General features: G+C 39.5%; 1 protein-coding gene across 2 annotated transcripts; it reads right to left on the bottom strand.

The window, feature by feature from the left end:
* Nucleotides 1–82: 82 nt before the first annotated feature.
* prpf40a (PRP40 pre-mRNA processing factor 40 homolog A) lies at nt 83–17051 on the bottom strand. 2 transcript variants are annotated; one of them, XM_031299109.2, is made up of 27 exons: nt 16938–17051; nt 15230–15310; nt 14920–15063; nt 12270–12353; nt 11684–11702; nt 11561–11580; nt 11370–11411; nt 11099–11209; nt 9914–10034; nt 9614–9638; nt 9162–9377; nt 7509–7614; nt 6165–6229; nt 5902–6066; nt 4881–4989; nt 4509–4659; nt 4201–4334; nt 3852–3966; nt 3326–3417; nt 3066–3182; nt 2620–2757; nt 2428–2523; nt 2249–2335; nt 2003–2093; nt 1846–1907; nt 1502–1657; nt 83–815 (listed from the first exon to the last, which is right to left on the bottom strand). In XM_031299109.2, exons 1-27 carry the CDS (start codon nt 16938–16940, stop codon nt 726–728), a joined length of 2640 nt encoding a protein of 879 aa, XP_031154969.1. In that variant the 5' UTR covers nt 16941–17051; the 3' UTR covers nt 83–725. The 2 variants fall into 2 exon arrangements, with proteins under 2 accessions (XP_031154969.1, XP_031154977.1); XM_031299117.2 differs by lacking the exon at nt 15230–15310 and having other exon boundaries at nt 16938–17046.
* Between the last annotated feature and the right edge of the window lie 3948 nt (nt 17052–20999).

Below are 20999 nucleotides of genomic sequence, written 5' to 3'. Positions count from 1 at the left end.
CTACAAGCTTTTTACCACAGGGCTGTTATATTAGCCTGCATTAGTGTAAGATAAGTGTACCTAATAAACTGGCAGAGTGTAATTTTGACATTTCATACTTTAATTATTGAACTGAATCTAATCTCAAATGTAAGAAATTACACAAATAACGAGTAAAACCTTACTGATCTCCTAAAGTATCCAATTACAGATGTAATCCATTGAAACAGTATTTTATTACATTTCACTACAGTATATAACTTAACAGATGCTCCAGTTAACTTATTTGGATCATTCCTCAAGACTACATCTGCAGTTCAATTGGACCAAATCAAAAATAGTTTCATTATCTCAGAACGTGTCCAGAGATAATGAAAGATATGTTGTCCAGAAATGTTTTCTTCTTGCGCTACTTTTCCAGGTGAAAGACAGTCAGTGTGACTAAAAAGACATACTTTTAATTGTATATAAAAATTATTGGCAATGGAAAACATGTATAACTACAGTCAACTAAAAAATACTAACAAAGGCAACAAAAAGACCACCTGAAATTTAAAGGTTGATTAGCTGATCAGTTTCCAAATAAGTGTAAGCTCAGTGTTGTACATTCCCATAACTACCAGAGAACGGTGTTGTCTCACACAGTCCGTCCAGGGTGGTATGCCCAGTACAGTCAGATGAGCACGGAGGGGAATGCATGTTTGTAGAAGTGTACAAATACAAGAAAAGGGCAGCAGAAGTGAACATCAAGGTGCATCCAGCTGTTCCAGTAAAGTTCTTCTCCTTTTCTCCAGCTCTCCCTCACTCAGCTCACTGCCTGATGTATCCCAGCCGCCCTGACCGTAAGACACAAAACAAAAGACTCAGTAATATATCAACAATGACCAATGAAACTTCACTGGTGTATGAAAGTAAGTCACTGAGTTTTCACAACACAACCTGTAAATGATACTGGTTACCTCCCACAATGACTAATAAAACAGCCACATCAAATGATTTTAGTAACTTTTGGCATGTAACAAAGAAACTCTAAAATGACTAGGGTTGGGTACTGAAACGCGGTGCCAATAGGACACCGGTTCCGACGTAAACGGTAGTAACGAGACTGAATAAGAATGAAAATTTCAGTGCCAGACTTTCTTTTTTTTTTTTCCCAGAAGCATCGCTGCACGGGGCACTACGTTACCGTTAGCTAGTAGCTGGATTAAATACAATGGTTAAAATGCTGACAGCTTATGTTAAGTGGTGTAAAGTGTGACTGTATTTCCCTGTAGAGGATTCCAACACCGGGACGTAACCGTCTGACTGCATCTGCCGTTCTCGGAAAAACAACACAGACGGTGCGTTTACTTGAAACTCGCCAGCCTTGTGGTGCGTTTTAAGTTATTGTAAAATACCCTTTTCCCATCTGGTGCTTGTTTTTGTCATTTACCAGCAATTTACTGGTGAAATAAGTTATTGTTATTAAATTATTAATCAATCATTTCAATCCAAAAAAAAAAATGGAATATTGAAAACCAACCTCCTCTTTCGCCGCTTTTCTTTTAGGAGACTTCTGTTTGGAGTCTGAGCGAGATTTCCCCCGAGACTTGTCGTTCTCTTTATCTTTCTCTAAGTCCTTTTCACGCTTTCCATCACGCTCTCTTCCTTTCTTCTCAGTGTCGGAGTCTGGCGATGCCTGGTTGTCATATTTCACCATCAGTGCACGTACCAACACAACATGCACATTCAGATTATATATACAAACATATAATAAATGTACAGTACCAGTCAAAAGTCTGGACATGCTTTCTCATTCACTTGAATGGGAAGGCGTGTCCAAACGTCTGACTGGTACTGTATTTGGGGGTCTTTCTGTATACTCACAGACTTATGGCGTCTCTTCTTGCCCTTCTTCTTGTGCTTCTTGGATTTTTTATAGCTTCTCTCTGGTTACAGGTAGAACATATCAATAAATGTCAATAGTGCTGCCCTTTTTCTATATACAAATGATAAATAGATCTAAGATTTGAAAGCCACTCACCAGATTCTCCACTTGACGAGCGTTCGGAAGGAGATTTGGACTGTGACCTCTTTTTCTTCTTGTGGTATTCCTCGTCCTCAGACTCTGAGCCCTGTCAAAACATAAGATGGAGTAACTCAGAGATTAACCAGGCATAAAATGGGAGTATTGAGGTAAAGGCAACGGTATTCTTGTAGATTATTAACGGCTAAGTTGTTTGCCTGCAGCTCATTGCCTTGTCTAAGCACAACGCTCTGGACTACTAACCGATCGAGAGCGGGATCGTTTCCTGTGGTGCTTCTTAGACTTCTTTGAGTGCTTCTTAGTCTTGGAGTGGTGATGTTGGCACTCATGCTGTTAAAAAATGACATACCATGTTTAACGACAACACCTCTATCATCAAGAGTGATGACTTTAGCCCATTTCCACTGTCCTGACAGACTTACCTCTAAGACATGCATGAAGTCTTTGAATATCCGTTTCCTCTCTGACTCCAGAGTCACGTCTTCAAAGGCAGATTCTTTTAAGAATCTCTCTCTGATCTGAAATCATCACAAAACACAAAGTACAATGACATGATACTTGGTACAATCAAAACAGAAAAGACAAGCTACTGCGTATTGTATAGAAAGGCGTACCCCCTCCCATGTAGTCTCTGGCTCCAGGGGTGGTGTGGCCTGCTTCAGCATGTTTTTAAAGGCTGCTTCTTTCCTTTTCATCTTCCTGGCCTCCTCCTTCTCTCGCTCTCTCTCTCGGGCTTCTGCCTTCTCCAGTAACTACACAGTAAGAGGTTGCAAAATGGGTTAACCTAATAAATATAATCAATGAAAATATGAAAACAAGCAACAAAAAGTTGTTTTAAAGCCTGAAATACAAAGACACAAATTAACCTTGCTCAAGAGTCAATAATATAACTATTAATTAACTATAATAACTACAATTCAAAATACTTAAACCTTAAGCTAAGTTACACAAAATGATCTCCTGGCAATACACTTATTACCAGCATCTGTGTTCTTCTTAAGAACTATTAAGATGGGAGAAAAGACAGTGAAGAAAAGTATATGTAGGAACGGAGTCTTACACTGTTGAATGCCAGCTTTATGTTTCCTGCATCCAGTGTGGTGGCTCTCTTGTCTGAGCTGATCACTGATCCAAAGTCATCAAAGCTAGTGTTGACTTCCACCAGAAAGCCTTTGTCCTGGCAGCACAAGGGAAGCCGAAGATTTACAAGTTGTATGACATAAAATAATAAAATCGCAGATGTGAAGTCAACAGTTTGTCCTATGACACTACGCCAGATATAAATGAGATTTTCAACATTACGAGGTACAACGATCTTACCTTAAGAATATCTTTAATGATCCTCTTTTCATCATGGTAGCGGGCCTTCAAGTCTTCAACATAGAATTTGAACAGATCTAGGGGAGTGGAACCTGCAGAATAGACAGGATAAGTCAAACGATGTAGACCATGTGTTTTATGCTGCAAAAAAAACTTTAAACTAACAGGGTCCAACAGAGGACCACAACAATTAAGCAAAAACATAACAATTATACAGAAATCTGTGTGCTGAATGTTTTGTTAAATGTTAAAGATATATATATATATATATATATATATATATATATATATATATATATAAAAAACTAATCTAAAATAATTGGGGTTAAAAAAAAAGCAACAACGTATGCATGAGTACACTGATGTATAGTGTTGTGGTTCATACAGTATTCAAATACTGAGCTGTGTATGCTTTATTTCTGTGTTCATGTCATGTGCTGTTGTCTGCCTATCACATCCACGTGTTTCAGAGCATTCAGTACACGTGGACGTGTGAAGCCACGTGTGCTGTGGCCTGCTGTCCTACCCGGCTGGCCCAGCATGTTGGCAAAGCGGATGTCGGAGCTCAGGGTCGGGTACATCTCCATCCAGGCAGACATGGAGTGAAGCTGACCGTGATCGTGGAGCTCATCCAGGAATTTCTGAGAGAAAACACAATATGATTTCAGCACAGCATCTGACATCCTATGGTTATACAAATAGAGTTAGTCCCTTCTGTGACTTGGATTTAGTTTATTTGTAACCTTTTCAACAGAAACAGAAAATACACAAAATTAACATTTCATTTAGGACATCAAGCCAGCATTTCTATCCCTGGCACGGTGGACTTCCAGTTTCTAAGTCTTTTTGAGGTGCGCTTGTTTTGGCCCTCTTACCTGGAAGGCCTCTCTGTTCTTGCGTTGTCGTCTTCTCTCCCTGAGAAGAGTCTTCTGTTTCTCCTCCTCTTCCTCCTTCTCCAGAGCCCGGATATGCTCCTCAAAACAAATGAGGGCATCCTCTTTGTCCATATCTGTCAGCAGGGAACAACACTATGAACAGGGAGAACTGAGAATGGCTTACACACAGAACCTAGTGAACCTATGGTTATTTTAAATAGAGTGAGGTAGAAACTTTGTCTTCTCCCTTCTACCATCAGTTTCAAACTAAAGTAGGTAAATAAAGACATTAATGTCTGCTCTCATACTCTGCAGCTCCTCATCCTCTGCAAAGGTAGGGTTGTCCAGCAGGTACTGCTGGGCCTCTGACCAGGTGGTGCGGTATGTGACGTTGGCCATGTTGTCCAAAATGTTCTTCAGAGCTTCCCAGTTCCTCTTTCTTAGCTGCTTGGCTTGCTCCTGGAAACATTTTGTAGAGGAGGAAACCAGGATGGTAATTGTGCCAGTGTTCACAAAGTCCCCCCCCTCCCCATCTTAAAATAACATAATTTAGGATACTGGCAGATAAAGACTAAAAGTTGAATGATTCTACATCATTATGATAAACATGCAGACAGAAAATCTCTTCACAGACTGAAACTCTGAGGGAGTTTTTGCTCAACTGTAGAACAAAGCCTTACCTTCTCTTTCTTAGCAAGGTAGAACAATACATCTTCATAGATCTCCAGCCGGTCTCTCTCTGGTACACAGCTCCACACCTCAAGCTCATTAAACATCTGTTCTGCTTTCCTGGAAGGCAAAAACACACACACATTTATATTTTCATACAATAACCCACATGAGGGCAGCATTTCACAGGCCAAATGTATCTCTAACACATTAATGCTTAGTGCAAGTGAGCAGATGCGTGAAGAGTTAATAAAGAACTCATTCCATTTTTTTTTTTTTTTTTTTACTTTTTGTAAAGTACAGCTTTACAAGTCAGAAGCAGTGGTTGACTGTAGTGAAATAAGGACACAGAGACACAGACACACACATCCAACTGCCTGTTGGGTGCCATACTAGATTATACAACCCCAGTGCCAGAAAAACCCTGGAACTGGCTCGTTGTCAAGGTCACCAGTGGTCCAGTCACTTCTGTCCGTCACAATGACTTTTACACAAATGCCAGACCAAAGATGGTGGACTGGACCTCTCGCAAGACCAAGGACCAAAACTGAAATATTATAAATGTTGTTGGTATAACTCCTTACTACATGTTAATAGGTGAAAAAAAAAAAAACAGAACTAACTGAATTTAGCAAAAACGATGCTATTTCTAGTTGTAGTTTCTAGCATCTCTGTTGCAGTCATGTGTGTGAAATTCATTGAAAATGGTGAGAAAGGGGATAATAAACAGAACATCAAGGATGTGTATTATATCGAAATCTAAGAAGTCTTAACATCCGAACCAACAAATCACAATGTTCCTTACATCCGCTTATTCACTAAATTGTGACCAAGCAACATTATGTCAACAGTGTGACAAGAGCTAATGGGTCAAAGCAGTTTAAGAGGAAGCTAACAGTGCTGTAACTGCATGATGGCGTGCACAAGCCATAGGTGACCTTTCACTGAACTATCTGCATAACTATATTGACAATTCAGGGAACCATGAATCAATACAGAAAAAAAACTTTGTGAGATCACTGCAGCACTTACTTGTATCTGGTGGTAGATGTCATCTTCTCGTGGTTCTCCAAGAACCTCTGAAAGGTTTCTTTGGACTCCTTGTATTTAATTCTGGCCTCTTCTTTTTCTTCCTTCTCGGTTTGGACTTTGTAGGCATTGAACGCCTGTTTCTTCTCACTCAGTTTGGGAAGTGCGCTTTGTTGACAAGGAAAAGTGAGAATTTGAGGTCAGATGGACATTGTTATCACCTCCTATTGTACATAGGATAAACTAATCCCAGGAGAATAGTGTACCTGTAGCGAGGATCATTGATAATCATTTTCATAGCCTGTTCCCAAGAGGAGTTTGATGACACACCCTGAAATACAGAGAATACAATTCAAAGTAATGATGGCCTGTACTCTGACTGACAAGTTAAATTGACGTGAAATTTCCAACATATTCAAAAAAACAGATACCCTCTATTAGAAAAAGCATGCAAGACAGGCAGAGGAACAACGAGCTGTGCTGCTTTGTCTCCTAGAAGTCAACACATTTTCTTAATTACTAATAGATGCCTGGTTAAGAGGTGTGGAGAGGCAATAATTTAAAGAAGTGCCACGGAGGACTTATATAAGCGCCCTTTTGCCACTTGCCTCTCTTAGGGAGTGACTCCTTTATCCATTATGAACTGATTCCACCACGTGCCTCTGTCTTGTAAATTGTCACAGTTATTCTAACTCACTGATGCATGTCATTTTCTCTCACCGTCTTAATCCCAGCCAGCCCCGTGCCTTTGATCCAATAAAGCTAATCATAAAGACAGAGCCATTAAGATATTGCAGGAAATGGCAAGCAATCTCAGAGGAGAGCTTTGTGCACAGCATTAAAAAGAGCCTAAATATAGCAGCATTCAAGGTGGGGGGTGCTAGGCTGCCTTGCAACACAACAACATCCACAGCAACAGGAGGTGAAGCTTAACAATTGAGCTAAGACCTTCCAGGGGCTCATGAAGAGGGACAACGATTAGATCCAGGTCACAATGCAAAGGATGTGCTGGTAAACACATCAGTAAAATAGACCTATGGTTAATGGTGTACAACTCAATCATCAAAGCCCAAATTGTTTGATGAAAGAAGCCGCCTCATTTAATAACAAAATGAAACTTACTGTAAAGCACCAATTATTGATAGGCTTAACACGGCTGTATTGTGATTGTTATTAACCAACTGAATTTTATCAACAGAAAATGTATTGAACAGACAGCACTTTTTTAAGAACTAAACATTTGCTCCATTTTTTTTTGCTACAATTTAGAACAAGTTCACAATCAACAATCAATGTGAAACTACAGCCACCTTTATGATATTTTGCATTGCAAACTGAGCTCCACTCCAAGTGATGGCAGTCGGCTCTACAGTCTTTGTAGCGGTGATGGCACATGCAAAATGAAGTCTGAAGTATTCATGGTGCTGGTCACAGCTACAGTAAAAGCACATTATGGTTACTAATCTAGATGTCTAGAAGAGCACACAGATTTTTTTTGTATTTGACCTGCTAAATGTCAAGTAATGTGAACATGTACTACAGGCTGATAGAGACAACACATCCTCCTAAAGTGTGAGGCCATGTTAACTCCATTTGACAGCCCGACTCACCTTCTCCTTCAGCAGCTCTTTGAAAGCCTGCTTGGCCTCCTCTTTCGTGTTCCATTTGTAAGTTTTCTTCTGAATTTCTGGCCGTTCTTCTTTTGTAACTTCAATACTGAGGGCAAAGGAAGATGTTAATACATTCACTTAGCTGTGTTTGCATGGAGCATTTAAAAGGCTCTGACACACCAATCCAACGGCCGACCATCAGTAGAAAAGGCAGTCTGACTGATCAGTCGGCTCCCGTTTCTCAAAAAAGTGCCTCGGAACACACTGACGAGACACCGACTTGAGCGTACGTTCTGTGCGTGCGCGAGACGTAATATGTCTCCATAACAGCAAGCGGCACTAATCTGTATTGTCGCCCAAAAAAATGAAAACCGGAAATGACTCTAGACCTAGAAAACACAGAGCACGCTGTCGTCAGTCATTGTTTTCATCAGAGTGTTGATAGTAGTCAAGAAGGTTCGTTGTTGTCATTAATCGCTGAATGGAAGAACATATGATATGAAGATTATATGGTATCTAAAACAAAACATACAATCACACTTGAAGGGAAACATATTATTACCTATTTTGAATGTAAAGATAGAAAGTTATGTAATATTGTAAATTTCTTTATTTTATTAGGTAAGTTCCATATCCATAAAGGCAAAATTTTTCAGATCAACTCCGTGCTTCAGACTATTCCAGGTTGAATTCCAGGTTGAATGAAAACTTTTGATCACTTGATGAACAGCCTGTTTAAGTTTAAATGCAGTTTTCAATAAATTGCCTACTCTCTATTTTTTGTCTCTTGCTCCGGTTTCTTCTTTTGGCATTTTGAAACAGAACTTACAACCCGGTTATGATCCACTAGCGCGAAATGCGGAAAACTTGCAATGTTTCCCCCGGTCTTAAGATTTTGTTCAAGAGTGTACTTTGAGTCTCTTAAGTTGGTATCCAATAAGAAAGCTATCTTAATAGCTGATGTCTACTCAAATTTCTTTGTTTAAGTGCTTTAAGCGCTATATTATTAACGAAGTTTGAATGTCTGTCTCTTTTGTACCTTTGTATCTTTTATTTCTCTCTGTTTAGATTATTACTTTCATATTATATTATTTGTACATATTTTTGTATTATTTTATTTGATTACATACTGTGATGACTGAATATCTGTAAACTATTTTTTGAAATAATAAATAAAGTTTGAAATAAATAAGCGATGGCTAATAATAAGAAGATACTGGCGTTGTCAGCTCTCGGGCTTCTTCTTGTGGAAGAAGCACTGATTCGCTAGTCAAGGGCTAGCACTCCACCAATCAGATTGGTCATTGAGTCCGACTGCCCACTGGCCGATTCAACAAGTCAAATCGGCCAAAATGGATGCCAACGGCTCCTCCGACTGACGACGGCACGGAAGACACCGAACAGACTCGAGTCACCGACCTCGCCAGACTGTCCGACAGCCGATAATCGGGTTGGTGTGTCAGCGCTTTAAGACGTTGAGCATTTATTACATTGGGTGAGGCGAGACACAAAAATAGACCTTGTCCATTAATCCATTAAGCTTAAAGGGTGCTGTGTACATAAACCAAGTGCTATGGCTTTGGCTTGATGTATATGGTGCATGTCTGAGTACTAGAGACAGTACCCGTCTCTGTATCAGACATAACTGTTTACCTGGCTGTGGCCTCTGTGGCGACTGAGCTCTCTGAGGAAGCCACAGGTGCATCTGCAGTCTTAACCTCAGCTGTGTGATGCATGGCCGCCTGAGAGAGGTGTTCCTCTGAGACTGCTGTTGCAGTTTCCGCCTCAATCATGGTTGCCATAGTGGCTGTATTATCTGCTTGCACTGCAGGAGCTGCTGTGATGCCAGGAGCCATTGCCTCTACCGTTCTGAAATCAGACCATGACGGTTAAAACCACTACACATGATTAGAAGAATACCAGGACAATGTAGCTGACTGGAACATAAAGGGTCACTACATGAAAATGAAAAACTGGCATATTAATAAAATAAAAAGGTTTTTGATCAAGGAGGGAGAAATCATGTTCAACAAGCGCTGTATTTGTTGCTCATAATACATAATGCAGCAGTAAAGAGTAACTAAAGGTAAACAGGAAGCTCTTACCCATTCTCCTCTGCTTTGATCATAGCTGGAATAGACAAAAGGAGATAGCTGTCAGGGTACTTGTTTTCATTTCAAAGCATGGTGCAGATAAGAGACAGCACAGAGACAAATGTACTGCCGGAGCTACATTGTGTTCCTGTATTTATGCTTCCTGTGTTTGTACATTAATGTCAAACAAGCCAGCGGCCTACCATTCATGATGCTGTTAAAGGCTCATCCAAGGAGCGCAGCATGGCTCATTGTGAAACATTACTGCCTTTCTTATAACAGGTTTGACATCATCAGAGAGCAGCTCTTTACCTTCCAGATCCTCTAGCTCTTTGGGTTTGGTCCATCTGGACTCCTTCGTTTGAGAGTTGTAATAATAAGGCTTCCCTGTGTCTGACTTGTACTCCTTCCAAGGGCATTTAGACAGCATTTGCTAAAATGAGAAAAAAAGAAGGGAAAATATTTCAGTTGTGATACAATGCACAAAGATGACTGTGTGAGAGTGTGAGATTAGGACCATATGAATATATTCTAGTAAATTTACAATTTAATTAATTTTGATTAATGTGCACAGCCCCTGATAAAAACTAAAATAAAAACATTGTATAAGTTATGCTATGAATTATCTGTGTAAAAAGTATGTGACTAGTGAGTATACAAACGTTACCTGGGGGAACTTTACAAGTAGATGTTAAAGGAGACCTATTATATACTGTTTTCAGATTCTTGTATTTTGTGATTCTACTAGAACATGTTTACATGCTTTAATGTTCAAAAAACACAATTTTTCTCATACTGCCCATGGCTGCAGCACCTGTATTCACCCTCAGTCTGTGACACTCTGTAAGAGCGCCTGTCTCTTTAAGCCCCCCCTCCCAATAAAGCCCAGTCTGCTCTGATTGGTCAGCGCTTTTCTGCATGTCCCAGTCTCTGGAATCTCCGCTGTTGTTGCACTCCGTAGAACCTGAGACTGACTGCAACGGCGTATATAGCAGGACTTTGTACCGTGAAAAATCACCAATAAAGTCTTCTAAAACAAATACTACACAACCGGACATGTTTCAGCAAAATCGCAGATAAAAGCTTCTGAACCAAATAACTTACTGCCTAACCGGATATGTTACAGAAGTAATGTGAAAAAAAAATACAACAATGGTAGCCAAGATTACATCTTTCCCTGACTTAGCATGTAGCTAGTCCAAAGTAAACACAGCAGTAGCCTTAAAAAAAACTGCAATAGCCTGCCTGGACCAATCATAGAAACCCGGCTCGGTGTTATGTGACACCGAGCCCAGAGTAGAAAAAAAAAACGTTGAAAGCGGAGTGTTCAGAACATTAGGAAATCTGAGGTTTTTGCTCAAGGGGATGTCTCTGAAATACATTTACCTCATTATTTGAAGCTCTGGCCACGTATTAACATTATAAATATGACAGATAATACGGAAAAGCATAACAGGTTCCCTTTAAACGTGGTATGTAAGTGATAAAGGTTTGCACCTCTGCAGGAGATTTGAGATCATCTGGTTTCTCCCATGTGGATTGCTTGGTCTCTGTATTGTAAAAATAGGTCTTCCCATCCAGTGATTTGTGTTCTGTCCACAGGGACTTCTGAGGCAAAGAAAAAAACAACCACACATTAATCAGCTGTTTTAGTGTTAAAAAAAAGGGAACCACTTAACTTTGGTTCCATTTAATATGCTTTTACAGCTCCTAGATAATATTGTTAAGTCTTTCACATCTATCTTTCTATTTTCAAATATGCACAAACCTTCTTTGGCTGTTCCTCCTGTGGAGATCCATTTGTGGTACCCTGCTGGGACAAAGAAACAAATGAAATGTTGGTAGACTGCAGTTATTAAGAAGACAGAAGACAAACGTCTGGAGCGAATGACGACAACTCTAAATTGTCGAAATGGTAAACATGCAATTACTGCATATAAAGAAAATGTATACACTTACAGCAGTACCAGGTGCAGCAGCTGTGAGAATAAAAACACAAATCAGTCAGACGCTGTACTTCTAAAGAATACAAAATATGCAAGAATATGATCTGTAAGTAACATGACAAATCAAGGATCTTACCTGTCGAGTCAACGCCAGGCTGCGGAAAAAGACAATTTTATTAGTGAATTTTTTTCCCCCAAAACTGAAAGTTTACTTAAGCACATCTCTAACACTGAATGATGAAATCAGCCGGGAATACAGACTCATCATTCACAACACACAGTAACTGACAAATCTCTCCTAATTAGTTCGAAACTCCACACCCTCAAGATGCAAAAATATACTTGTGAATGATGAAGAGGTCTTATGATCTCCGAAGCAGCATGGATGTTGTCACAATAAATATATCAGACTGCTTATTTGCATAACTTGCTTACCCCTCAGTATAAAAGAAAAATTAACAGAAGATCAACAGTGAAGGGCTGTGTTTTATTACGTTTACAGTGATTCACAGCTGAACCAAAGCCAAAACAAAGAAGTGACAATAAGGGGACATATTGCACACAGGTGCTTATTTTACTTTTTTTAATGGAATGACAATCAATTCACATCCAACAATGTTACTTGGCAGTGCAAATGGTTCCCTTAGCATTTCACAGACTGCAGTGCATTTGTAAGAAGTGTGAAGCAGAGCACTGATGGTAAAGGTAGTGAGGAGAGTTACCGGTCCCGTTGGTTGTACAGCCGCAGCTGGCATGCGAGGGGGCATCATCATCCCTGGCATCATAGGTGGCATCATGCCTGGCATCTAATAAAAGAAGCATCATAAAATATTCATCTGGCATTTCCATACCACCCAGTGCAGGGAGATGTATTAAGACAGAGTGTGAGACAGGGTGTTGGTGTCTGTGTGGAAGACTGCGTGCACCCGGGGATAGAAGGTGAGACCGAAACTGAGTCTGCTGTGTTTATTTAATGGTGTGATGCCACAGCTTGAGATCTGTGAAGTAGAAATACACCAAACTACATCCCCTCACCACCTTTTTAGACTTGTGTTGCTGGCACCTTGATCAAACACACCCCAATACCACACCTATTTATAAGAATGAAAGGACCACATATGCTTGCTAAATGTGACCCATTTTGGCTTTATAAAATAAAGAAAAAAAGAGAGAGTGCCTACTTTAGCTGTATACAATCACCCAATGGTAGAGGTTCTAAATGATGCACAAGCATCTTCAGTTAAGTGGCATCTCTTTAAAAAGGACTATGAGCGTGCTATCTTCTTTCAACTGATATTTTTTAAATGCTAAACAAAACAAGGAAGTTATAATTAACGTTTCTTACAACTATGGTTTTATTTTTGTTCATATCGACCTACAGTAGGTCAAAGTTAGGTCAGGAAGTTGGTCTGCGATGGATGTTGTTTAGCATTTGCCTTTGGTTTTTTCCAAATAAATTTGACTAACCTTAAGGTTTGTTTGTCTGACCGTTCATGTGTCATGCCCAGTCATGATGTTGCCACTTTCTAATATCTCAGCCATTAGTTTGGTAAATACAAAGTTATCCATTAAATAAAACCCAAGTAGTAATGACACATGAGTTTCCTTTAACTGTCTAACATTTTCTAAGGGTCACTTCTCAATGCTGTAAGGGCGCTGACACACAGAGCCAATTATCGGCCGTCGGACCGTCTGGCGAGGTCGGTGACTCGAGTCTGTTCGGTGTGTTCCGTGCCGTCGTCCGTCCGAGGAGCCGTCAGCCTTCATTTTGGCCGACCCGACATGTTCAGTAGGAGACAGGGCAGTCGGGACTCACCCGGAAATGGCGAGCGGATGAGCCTCTCAAAATCTGACGAAAATCTTTTAAACTGACCTTTGTCAATCTGAAATGAAAACAGATTCAGCAACTGCATGGCCTATTTCTCGCTTAAAATGTTTTCAGAAACATGTTTCGGTGAACTATTTCAGTACAATATGAGATCGTATTCTGAACAAGCCGCCATGACAGTCTGGCTGTGAATTTCACGAGAGAAAAAAGACCCACGTGACGCGTTCGTCCTATCAGCTGCCGGTTTTCATTTTCTGGGAAACAATACAGAGAAGCGCCGCCTGCTGCTATGGAGACGTATTACGTTTCGCGTACGCTCAAGTCGGCGTCGCCTCAGTGTGTTTTGAGGCATTTTTTTGGACCTCGGGACCCGACTGATCAGTCCGACGGCCTTTTCTGCCGACGGTCGGCCCGTCTGGTTGGTGTGTAAGCACCTTAAGGCTACACATGATTAACAGCAGAGTTGCTAAGGCACTTCTCAGTAGCAGAGCAGTTATGTACAAAAACTTATTTGTTCTTTAAGTACAGTAGTTTGAAAAACATTAACCTAAAACACGGTGGACTGTGCACTCTAGAGCATCTCCAAGTGTCGTATTCTTTATTAAATTAATAACATCTGCCCCCTATCTTTTTCATTCATCTGTGTTGGGATGTGTGAAGTGGTAAGTCCTTGTTTGACTTAAGATTCAGAGCAGGATGAATACTGGCATGAGAGGAGCAGAAGACACACAGGCCACTTAGCCCTCACAACTAAGGCCGGTTACATACTGGATGCCTCAGACGCCTCAGACGCGGCGCTGCTCCTGCTGCTAGGTACAGGGAGGGCTGATCTCGGGACATAGCGCCGACAGATTCAAACTCTGAAAAATGGTGGGCTGTCTGTTTATAACAACTTTGTGTAGCTGTAAAGAGCCTATATAACCTATCTGATGTTGGACCGTCACTCAGAACACACACTACGTTGTTATTGTAGCCTATCCTACCCTTTATATATAGGCTTGTTCGACGTATGGGGAGAGAGTTGTTAAACATAAATATATAGCCTACTGATTTGATTAAAGCAAGACAACGTCAGCAGTATTGACTGCAAAATATGTTACAGAATATTTCGTTCTGTATGACAATTGATTTGAAAATCTTTTCTCTGAAATTTTTTATTACATTTATATCTACATTGATGTCAAAACCTAGAGACTTTCAAACATCAAGATGTCATTTATTAATATGCATTTGTGTCTAAATGACATATAAACATATTTTCCTATTCTATTTTGCCTGGAAACGCTTCCAACACGCTCGCATCTCGCGTGAAAAATAGGCGTCGGTTCTATTTCTAGCAGACACGCGTCTCAGGCGCGGCTCGAGCTGCTCGTGAGACACGCGTCTCACGCAGGCAGTGTGTAAGCTCTAACCTGTTAACATGGGAGCCGAAATATAAACAGATACGCCACGCGGCTGACATGCTCGCGCGACGCATCCAGTGTGTAACTGGCCTAACAAATCCAACAAAATAGAGAAACCTACAAGCTTCCTACAAAGCTCACCTGTCCCATTGGTGGTGCCCCCATTGGTGGCATTATACCAGGGGGAATTATACCAGGAGGCATTGGAGTCATGCTGGGCGGTCGCTGTCCCATAGGGGGCATTCCGATAGGAGGGAAATGAGGCGGTATTCCTGGTGGTCCCATCTAGACAAATTAATAGAGAGAGAGAAAAGAGAAAAGATGCATTAGATTAGATTAAACATCAATGAAGAAAACTTCAATATTTACCACTCTCAGTTCAACCCTGTATGACGACTTGCAACAAGAAGTGAAAAGCTAATTATCGTAAACATATCTGTCACTGACTTACAAATGGGGGAGGTATCCCTGAGGGCGGTACACCTGGATAAGGGGGCGCTTGGCTCGGGCCATTATTAGCGTCCGATGAAGACTGTGATGAATAAGAAACACCACACAGAATTAGTGAACAACAGCCTGTGGTGTAACACGTAATTAGCAGCGTGCTTAATTCAATAAAGCCACCATTGCTGTTTCTCCAAATATGTCCTTAATATTTAGAATGTTGTTTAGATTTTCAGGCTACAATTCTACAGTTAATACTATAGTTCATGACATGCACAACCTAAATCTCATTACTATTAGTTTAAATAATTGTAGCATTCATAAAAGGAAGGGTGGACAAAATATAAGAAGTGAAAAGGCAGAACAATTCAACAGCACCACAAACTATAGCATCCAAAAAGTCAACACCTCTATAAAACGATTTCAACAAAAACTCATCTTTATAAGCTTCATGATGATTTATTGCAGGGCTGTTGTATTAACCTGCATTCGTTTTTAGCTTGGTGCAGCTAGGCCTATATGGAAGTGTATTCACAATTTTAAAAAAATGAGAGGGCACAAAACACATTTTCAGTCTGCAAGGCAACTTTTCTGAGCGCAGGGATTTGTAAGAGCAGAGTCAGATTTGAGAGTGCAATCCCGGTTATGCGTCTCCTCTCTTAATTTTCTCCAGCTTTTTTGGCAGCTTCTAAGCACCTGCTATTGCAAAAGGTCTCTTGTCTACCATTTTTAACTAGAAAGCTGCAACAGAACACATCTGGATGTCAAAGGCATGTCTTTTCCACAGTCCACACAAGGAAAAACGTCAGATTTTCAATATATTATTTTTCTGTAAGGTGTATATAAGCGACAATATGAATATTACAGCCGCCAAGCTCATTCATGATCATAAAGGTATGCCAAAATACCCATATGTAGTGACTCTGCATCGTTCAGCACTACTGGTGACTTTATTAATTTAGGTTTAAGGGACTTCAGGGATATTAAGTTAACGTTATATGTAGCTAACGTTAAGCGCTAACTGAACCTTCAGTAACTAACGTTACCTTAACGCTAGTGTTAGCTGTGGCTGACAGGCTCTCTAACAGTTTACTTTCGTTTGTCTTTGTCCATTTTACCTGACTTTAATTCTCACTAAAAACACACATGGATTATAAAAATAAATAAATTTTAAAAAAAACACCTTCTCACCTCTCTCTCATCTGAGTAATGATTATTTGCTAAGTAACTTCTACCGTGTGAAATGCTGTTCGTAATGAATGACTACACGCTCGGTCTAACCCCTGGTGCAGAATAATGGTTTACGTATGAGCTAACGTGAGAGTTTAGCTAGCTAGCTAGTTAGCCAACTATTCAGCTAGCTGAACACGCCTTCTATCAGCCTTGGGTTTAAGTTTATAAATACCGTTAGACGCACGTACTAATGTTATATCTAACCGAAGCTAACTGCATGTTAGTGGTCTCTACCTTTATTTTATAATAAACTTCAGTTCCAGGACATAGTCGGAACCATGACGATATGTGTGCCGCTATCTTAGCTCAGCGCTAACACGACATGCTAACCTGGGGTGTTATAGAACGTGTAACATTATTAAAGCATCATGAAGAAAAGGAGCCAGTCATTAACCAAAACGTTAAATAAGTACGCCTACACTTTTCACAGTTCGGCTTTTACTTTCCAGTAATGATCTATTCTTTTAAATGGTTGTACTCACCATGTTGACGAGAGGGTATGCCTCCGAGAAACTAGAACACCTCTCAACAACGAGCAAAACGATTGGCTCAACTCGGAGAGGTCAAAGGTAAAGATTCTGTAGCGTCATTCTGCGGTAGTAATGTGCAGAAATGCGCAATAACAGACAGGGTGATTTTGTTATTATCCTGTAACTGTATGGAAACACAATCGGCTAAAAAAATATGCTACAACTGATTCCACGAGAAATTATCAAACTCCATCTGCCGAGGGAAGACCGTGAGATGCGAAAAGTCAGTAAGTGGACGGTCCACTTACTGTGAACCTTTATTTTTTTTTCTTTTGAAATAATTTAATCTGTGCTGGAAAAAAAAGAATACGAACAAATTACAAAGTAGCCTAATTAAGCACCAATAACATCAAATGCAAAATGAAATGCTGCTAATAAAATAAGTTAACATATAGTAAAATAAATATAGTAACATTATTTACAATATGTAATGTATTAAAAACGGAAATAAAAACATTGTGTTGTTATTGGAAACAGTGGACATTTTAGTAATTTAGCCTACTACATGCGTCTGAAACAAATTGACTATGAAACCGTGGTGGCGTTTTATTGAAAGGCAAAGAGGTCACTACAGTGGATATAATGTCATAAATCCAATTGGAAACAGCATTAAATAGTATTTCTAAATGTCATTATGACCCTATTTACATTCTGTGTTAGATAATCCATCCGCTTATTTGCAATCCTTACCCTGCACTTACATGCTCATAATACAGAATTCTTTTCCAAAGAGGAGTTACTTTCTCCCCTGTTATTTTAGATTATAACAGGTGTCCATTTCTGAAGCTGGACTAATAGCTGGTGCATACTGTAGCTGGACACAGCAAAATTACCTTAGTGTATTGGGGATAATTTGGAGAAGTGGCTGTGATTTTCCAATTATTGGCTTCTGTGACACAGTTCTCCTGGCAGTTTGTAGCAAGAATGATTCCCAATGATGGTGGGAAATTAGAAAGTAGTCAGTTTTCACATTTTTTTACACCTTAAGTGCATGGCTGTGGTCTTCATTATTTCCCTGTTCCTCTTGTGCCTGCAGTCTGGTCATATATTTTTCACACAAAACAAGGTTAAGCAGTAGCTCATTATGAGGGTTATTCAAACAGAAAATTAGCTTGATGGCCTAATAAACACATTGATTTTCATTTATTGTTGTTAGTATTCTGTAGAGATGCCATGTGCACGGTCTTAAACATTTTGAAGGACCAGGGTATTCAACACAGATATTACAGACGTATGTGATGGGCATCTTACCTACAGTATATGCTGCTCAGTGCTGTTGTTTACTGTGGAGTTGTCCCTGGGATTTAAGAGTGCCTTTGGAGTGTGAAGCATGCAACAAAGAGTTGGGAAACAGATGAGCCCACACTCGAGGTAGACTGCAAAAAACTCTGATAAATTTACTGACAAGTGCATGAGAATTCCCTATCCATTCTCTTAACAAGCCAAAAAGACAACAAGGCGACAGTGAGGGCCAGTGATGGATTGAGCTGTGATCTAATGATAGGAGTCAGTCAACCACAGAGCATTACTTCTTCTTCAGTGACACAAACAAACATAAAACAAGCCATAAATCAACACCATTGCATAGCTGCAAATGTTTTTGGTTGAACTGAATGATTAAAAAGAAAGATTATTTAAAAACAATGTTAAACTTAGGCCTACTAGAGAAAAAGTTGAAATGGTATCAGAATTGAGAGACTTTTAACCCAGTGCTCTCAACAGGTATGATATTGTAAACTGTTTCAGCCATAGACTGTATAAAGAAAGTTTTCATTTGTATTTGTCTGACAAACTCAGTTTTTACTCATTAAAAATATCAGTTTAATACCAGAAATTCTATTACAAAAAGCAAAACATATTTTCACTTAAACTAGTTGATGCTAAACAACAGATACATCATATATATCAGGAAATAATACATTGTTGATAATATTAATGAATATTACTTTTTTCATCTCTTATATGTACATTTAATATGGATTTTGTGAAATTCATGGTATCAAAAATTACATTAATTCTTTCATAAAATGTAAACAATTACAGTTCTGATCTCAACGATACAAATTTCATATAAAGAATTTACAAGAATTTTAGATATTAATTAAGGACATTAATTAAGGACATTTTTCACTCCTTAAAGTAAATATGTGATATAAAAGACAAAAATATAAAAATTGTAAAACTGCTTGCCATGGTGTGTTCTTGAGCAATACACAGAGGCCCTTCCACCAGCAGGAGTGCTGTTCTGCAGCAGACAACATGTCTGGACCTCATTGTAGAGTGCTAGTGAAATTTTTTTTTTCCCAATAGGAATTAATAAAAGATGTCTAACACAACTCAAATATCACTCTGATTAAGTTTTTGAATTCACACTTTTATTGATCTCACCATCATCTTTTATTTATCATAATTTGCTTGTAGATGATTAATGTTGATCAGATGCAGAAACCATTCCTCAAGCGTTTCCATACATATATAGATACAGATATATGCACAGCTTATCTATATGTTTGGTGTTCTATTTTTACATCCTAACACAGTTAGCCTATGCCTCATTGTTGTGTGTGTGATTGATTAACAATATATGAGGTGGTCAATGTTTGCCTCTGGCCATTTTACCCAGTGAGCTTTGAGTCCAGCATGCTGCTGAACTACCTTACAGCCACTCTTCTCTCATCCAACAATTGGCTTCCTGTCAGCCACGGTCACATTATCTATCAACAATACACATTATTACATTTACAGTCTGCTTTTCTAGTCCCCGTTTAAAAAAATAAAGGCCAGAACTGATCTGAATGTAGTCTTATGAGCTCTTTTCTCTCAACTGGAGAGCTTTTACAAAACAAAGGTTTGTTGCAAAGGAACGGTTTTCTTTTGATGATTCATGAAACTTTCTTTCATGTGCAGATTTCCGTGTTCACGTGGCTTAAGATTATTCTCTCTCTAACTTAAGCCACAATCAAATGGTTAATATGATCATTGATTTAGTAGTATATTTTATGTAAATGAAAACGTAGTGCGGTATAGCTTTAAAATGATGCGCTTTGTATCTTTATGCAATAATCTGCTCTCAGGAAATGATTTGTCCTCCTCTCCTCTATTTTTATGTTGCTTGAGGGGAACATGTTTTGTCTAAAAGCACATTTGTCCTCAGGGTGATTATTGACCACTGTGCCACATGATCAATGAAACCATGACCTCTGAGCCAAAAAAATCAAACATTATCCATTTACTACATACTACATGCAGTCTGGTTTATCTGCGACTTTACATGGCATTAAACCCTGGGATCACAAATGTGAACTTCGGCTACTTTGAGCTCTGCACAGCAAGTTTGTATCAGGAGGCGAGAGATTCCTCTCTTGATTGTAATTATCCCTCATGAACACACAAAGCTGTTGATTGCTGAGTACCAGCTATTCACAGTCTCTGGTTCTGAAAGAGTTGCTGATTTTATGGATATCAGGCATTTAGGTCAAAGGGTCTGCTGTACTTCCTCCTTGCAATGACACACACACACACACACACACACACACACACACACACACACACGATGACAGAAAACCTTTGAGCATGACGTCAGAGTACAGCAGAAAAAAAGTATGAATAAGACATGCCTACTGAATGTCATAGTAAATGTCAGACACTATATTTTGAGACTCTAAAATCTCTCTAAAAATGTGTCTTCTGAACAACGTGACAACTCTGGAAGATCCCCAAGATATGAATATCTCCTGTCTAATAAACCTGACATTATGCTCAACACTTGTGAGCTTTTGCTGAATGTGTTGTTCTGTGGCCTGCGAGGACGTAAGCACTTTGAGAGGATCTGAGATGCATTGTCATCTGTCAGAAAATGAATTGGTTAGGCTTCTGCTGACAGGTTGTCACTCAGAAAAGGCTGTGTGTGTGTGTGTGTGTGTGTGTGTGTGTGTGTGTGTGTGTGTGTGTGTGTGTGTGTGTGTGCGTGCTTTGGAGAGATGGACATAAAAGCAGAGTGACACACACACACAC

Source organism: Sander lucioperca, chromosome 8, assembly GCF_008315115.2.
Source record: "Sander lucioperca isolate FBNREF2018 chromosome 8, SLUC_FBN_1.2, whole genome shotgun sequence".
In the NCBI taxonomy this organism is placed as follows: Eukaryota; Metazoa; Chordata; class Actinopteri; order Perciformes; family Percidae; genus Sander; species Sander lucioperca.
This window is presented reverse-complemented; position numbering and strand designations above follow the sequence as displayed.

What these genes read in the sequence shown, in the direction of transcription:
- prpf40a (XM_031299109.2), bottom strand. An exon ending in ACCTTGCTAAGAAAGAGAAG is followed by an intron (nt 4,660 to 4,880) that starts GTAAGGCTTTGT and finishes AAATGTTTCCAG; the next exon opens with GAGCAAGCCAAGCAGCTAAG. An exon ending in AGAGGATGAGGAGCTGCAGA is followed by an intron (nt 4,335 to 4,508) that starts GTATGAGAGCAG and finishes CCCTGCTGACAG; the next exon opens with ATATGGACAAAGAGGATGCC.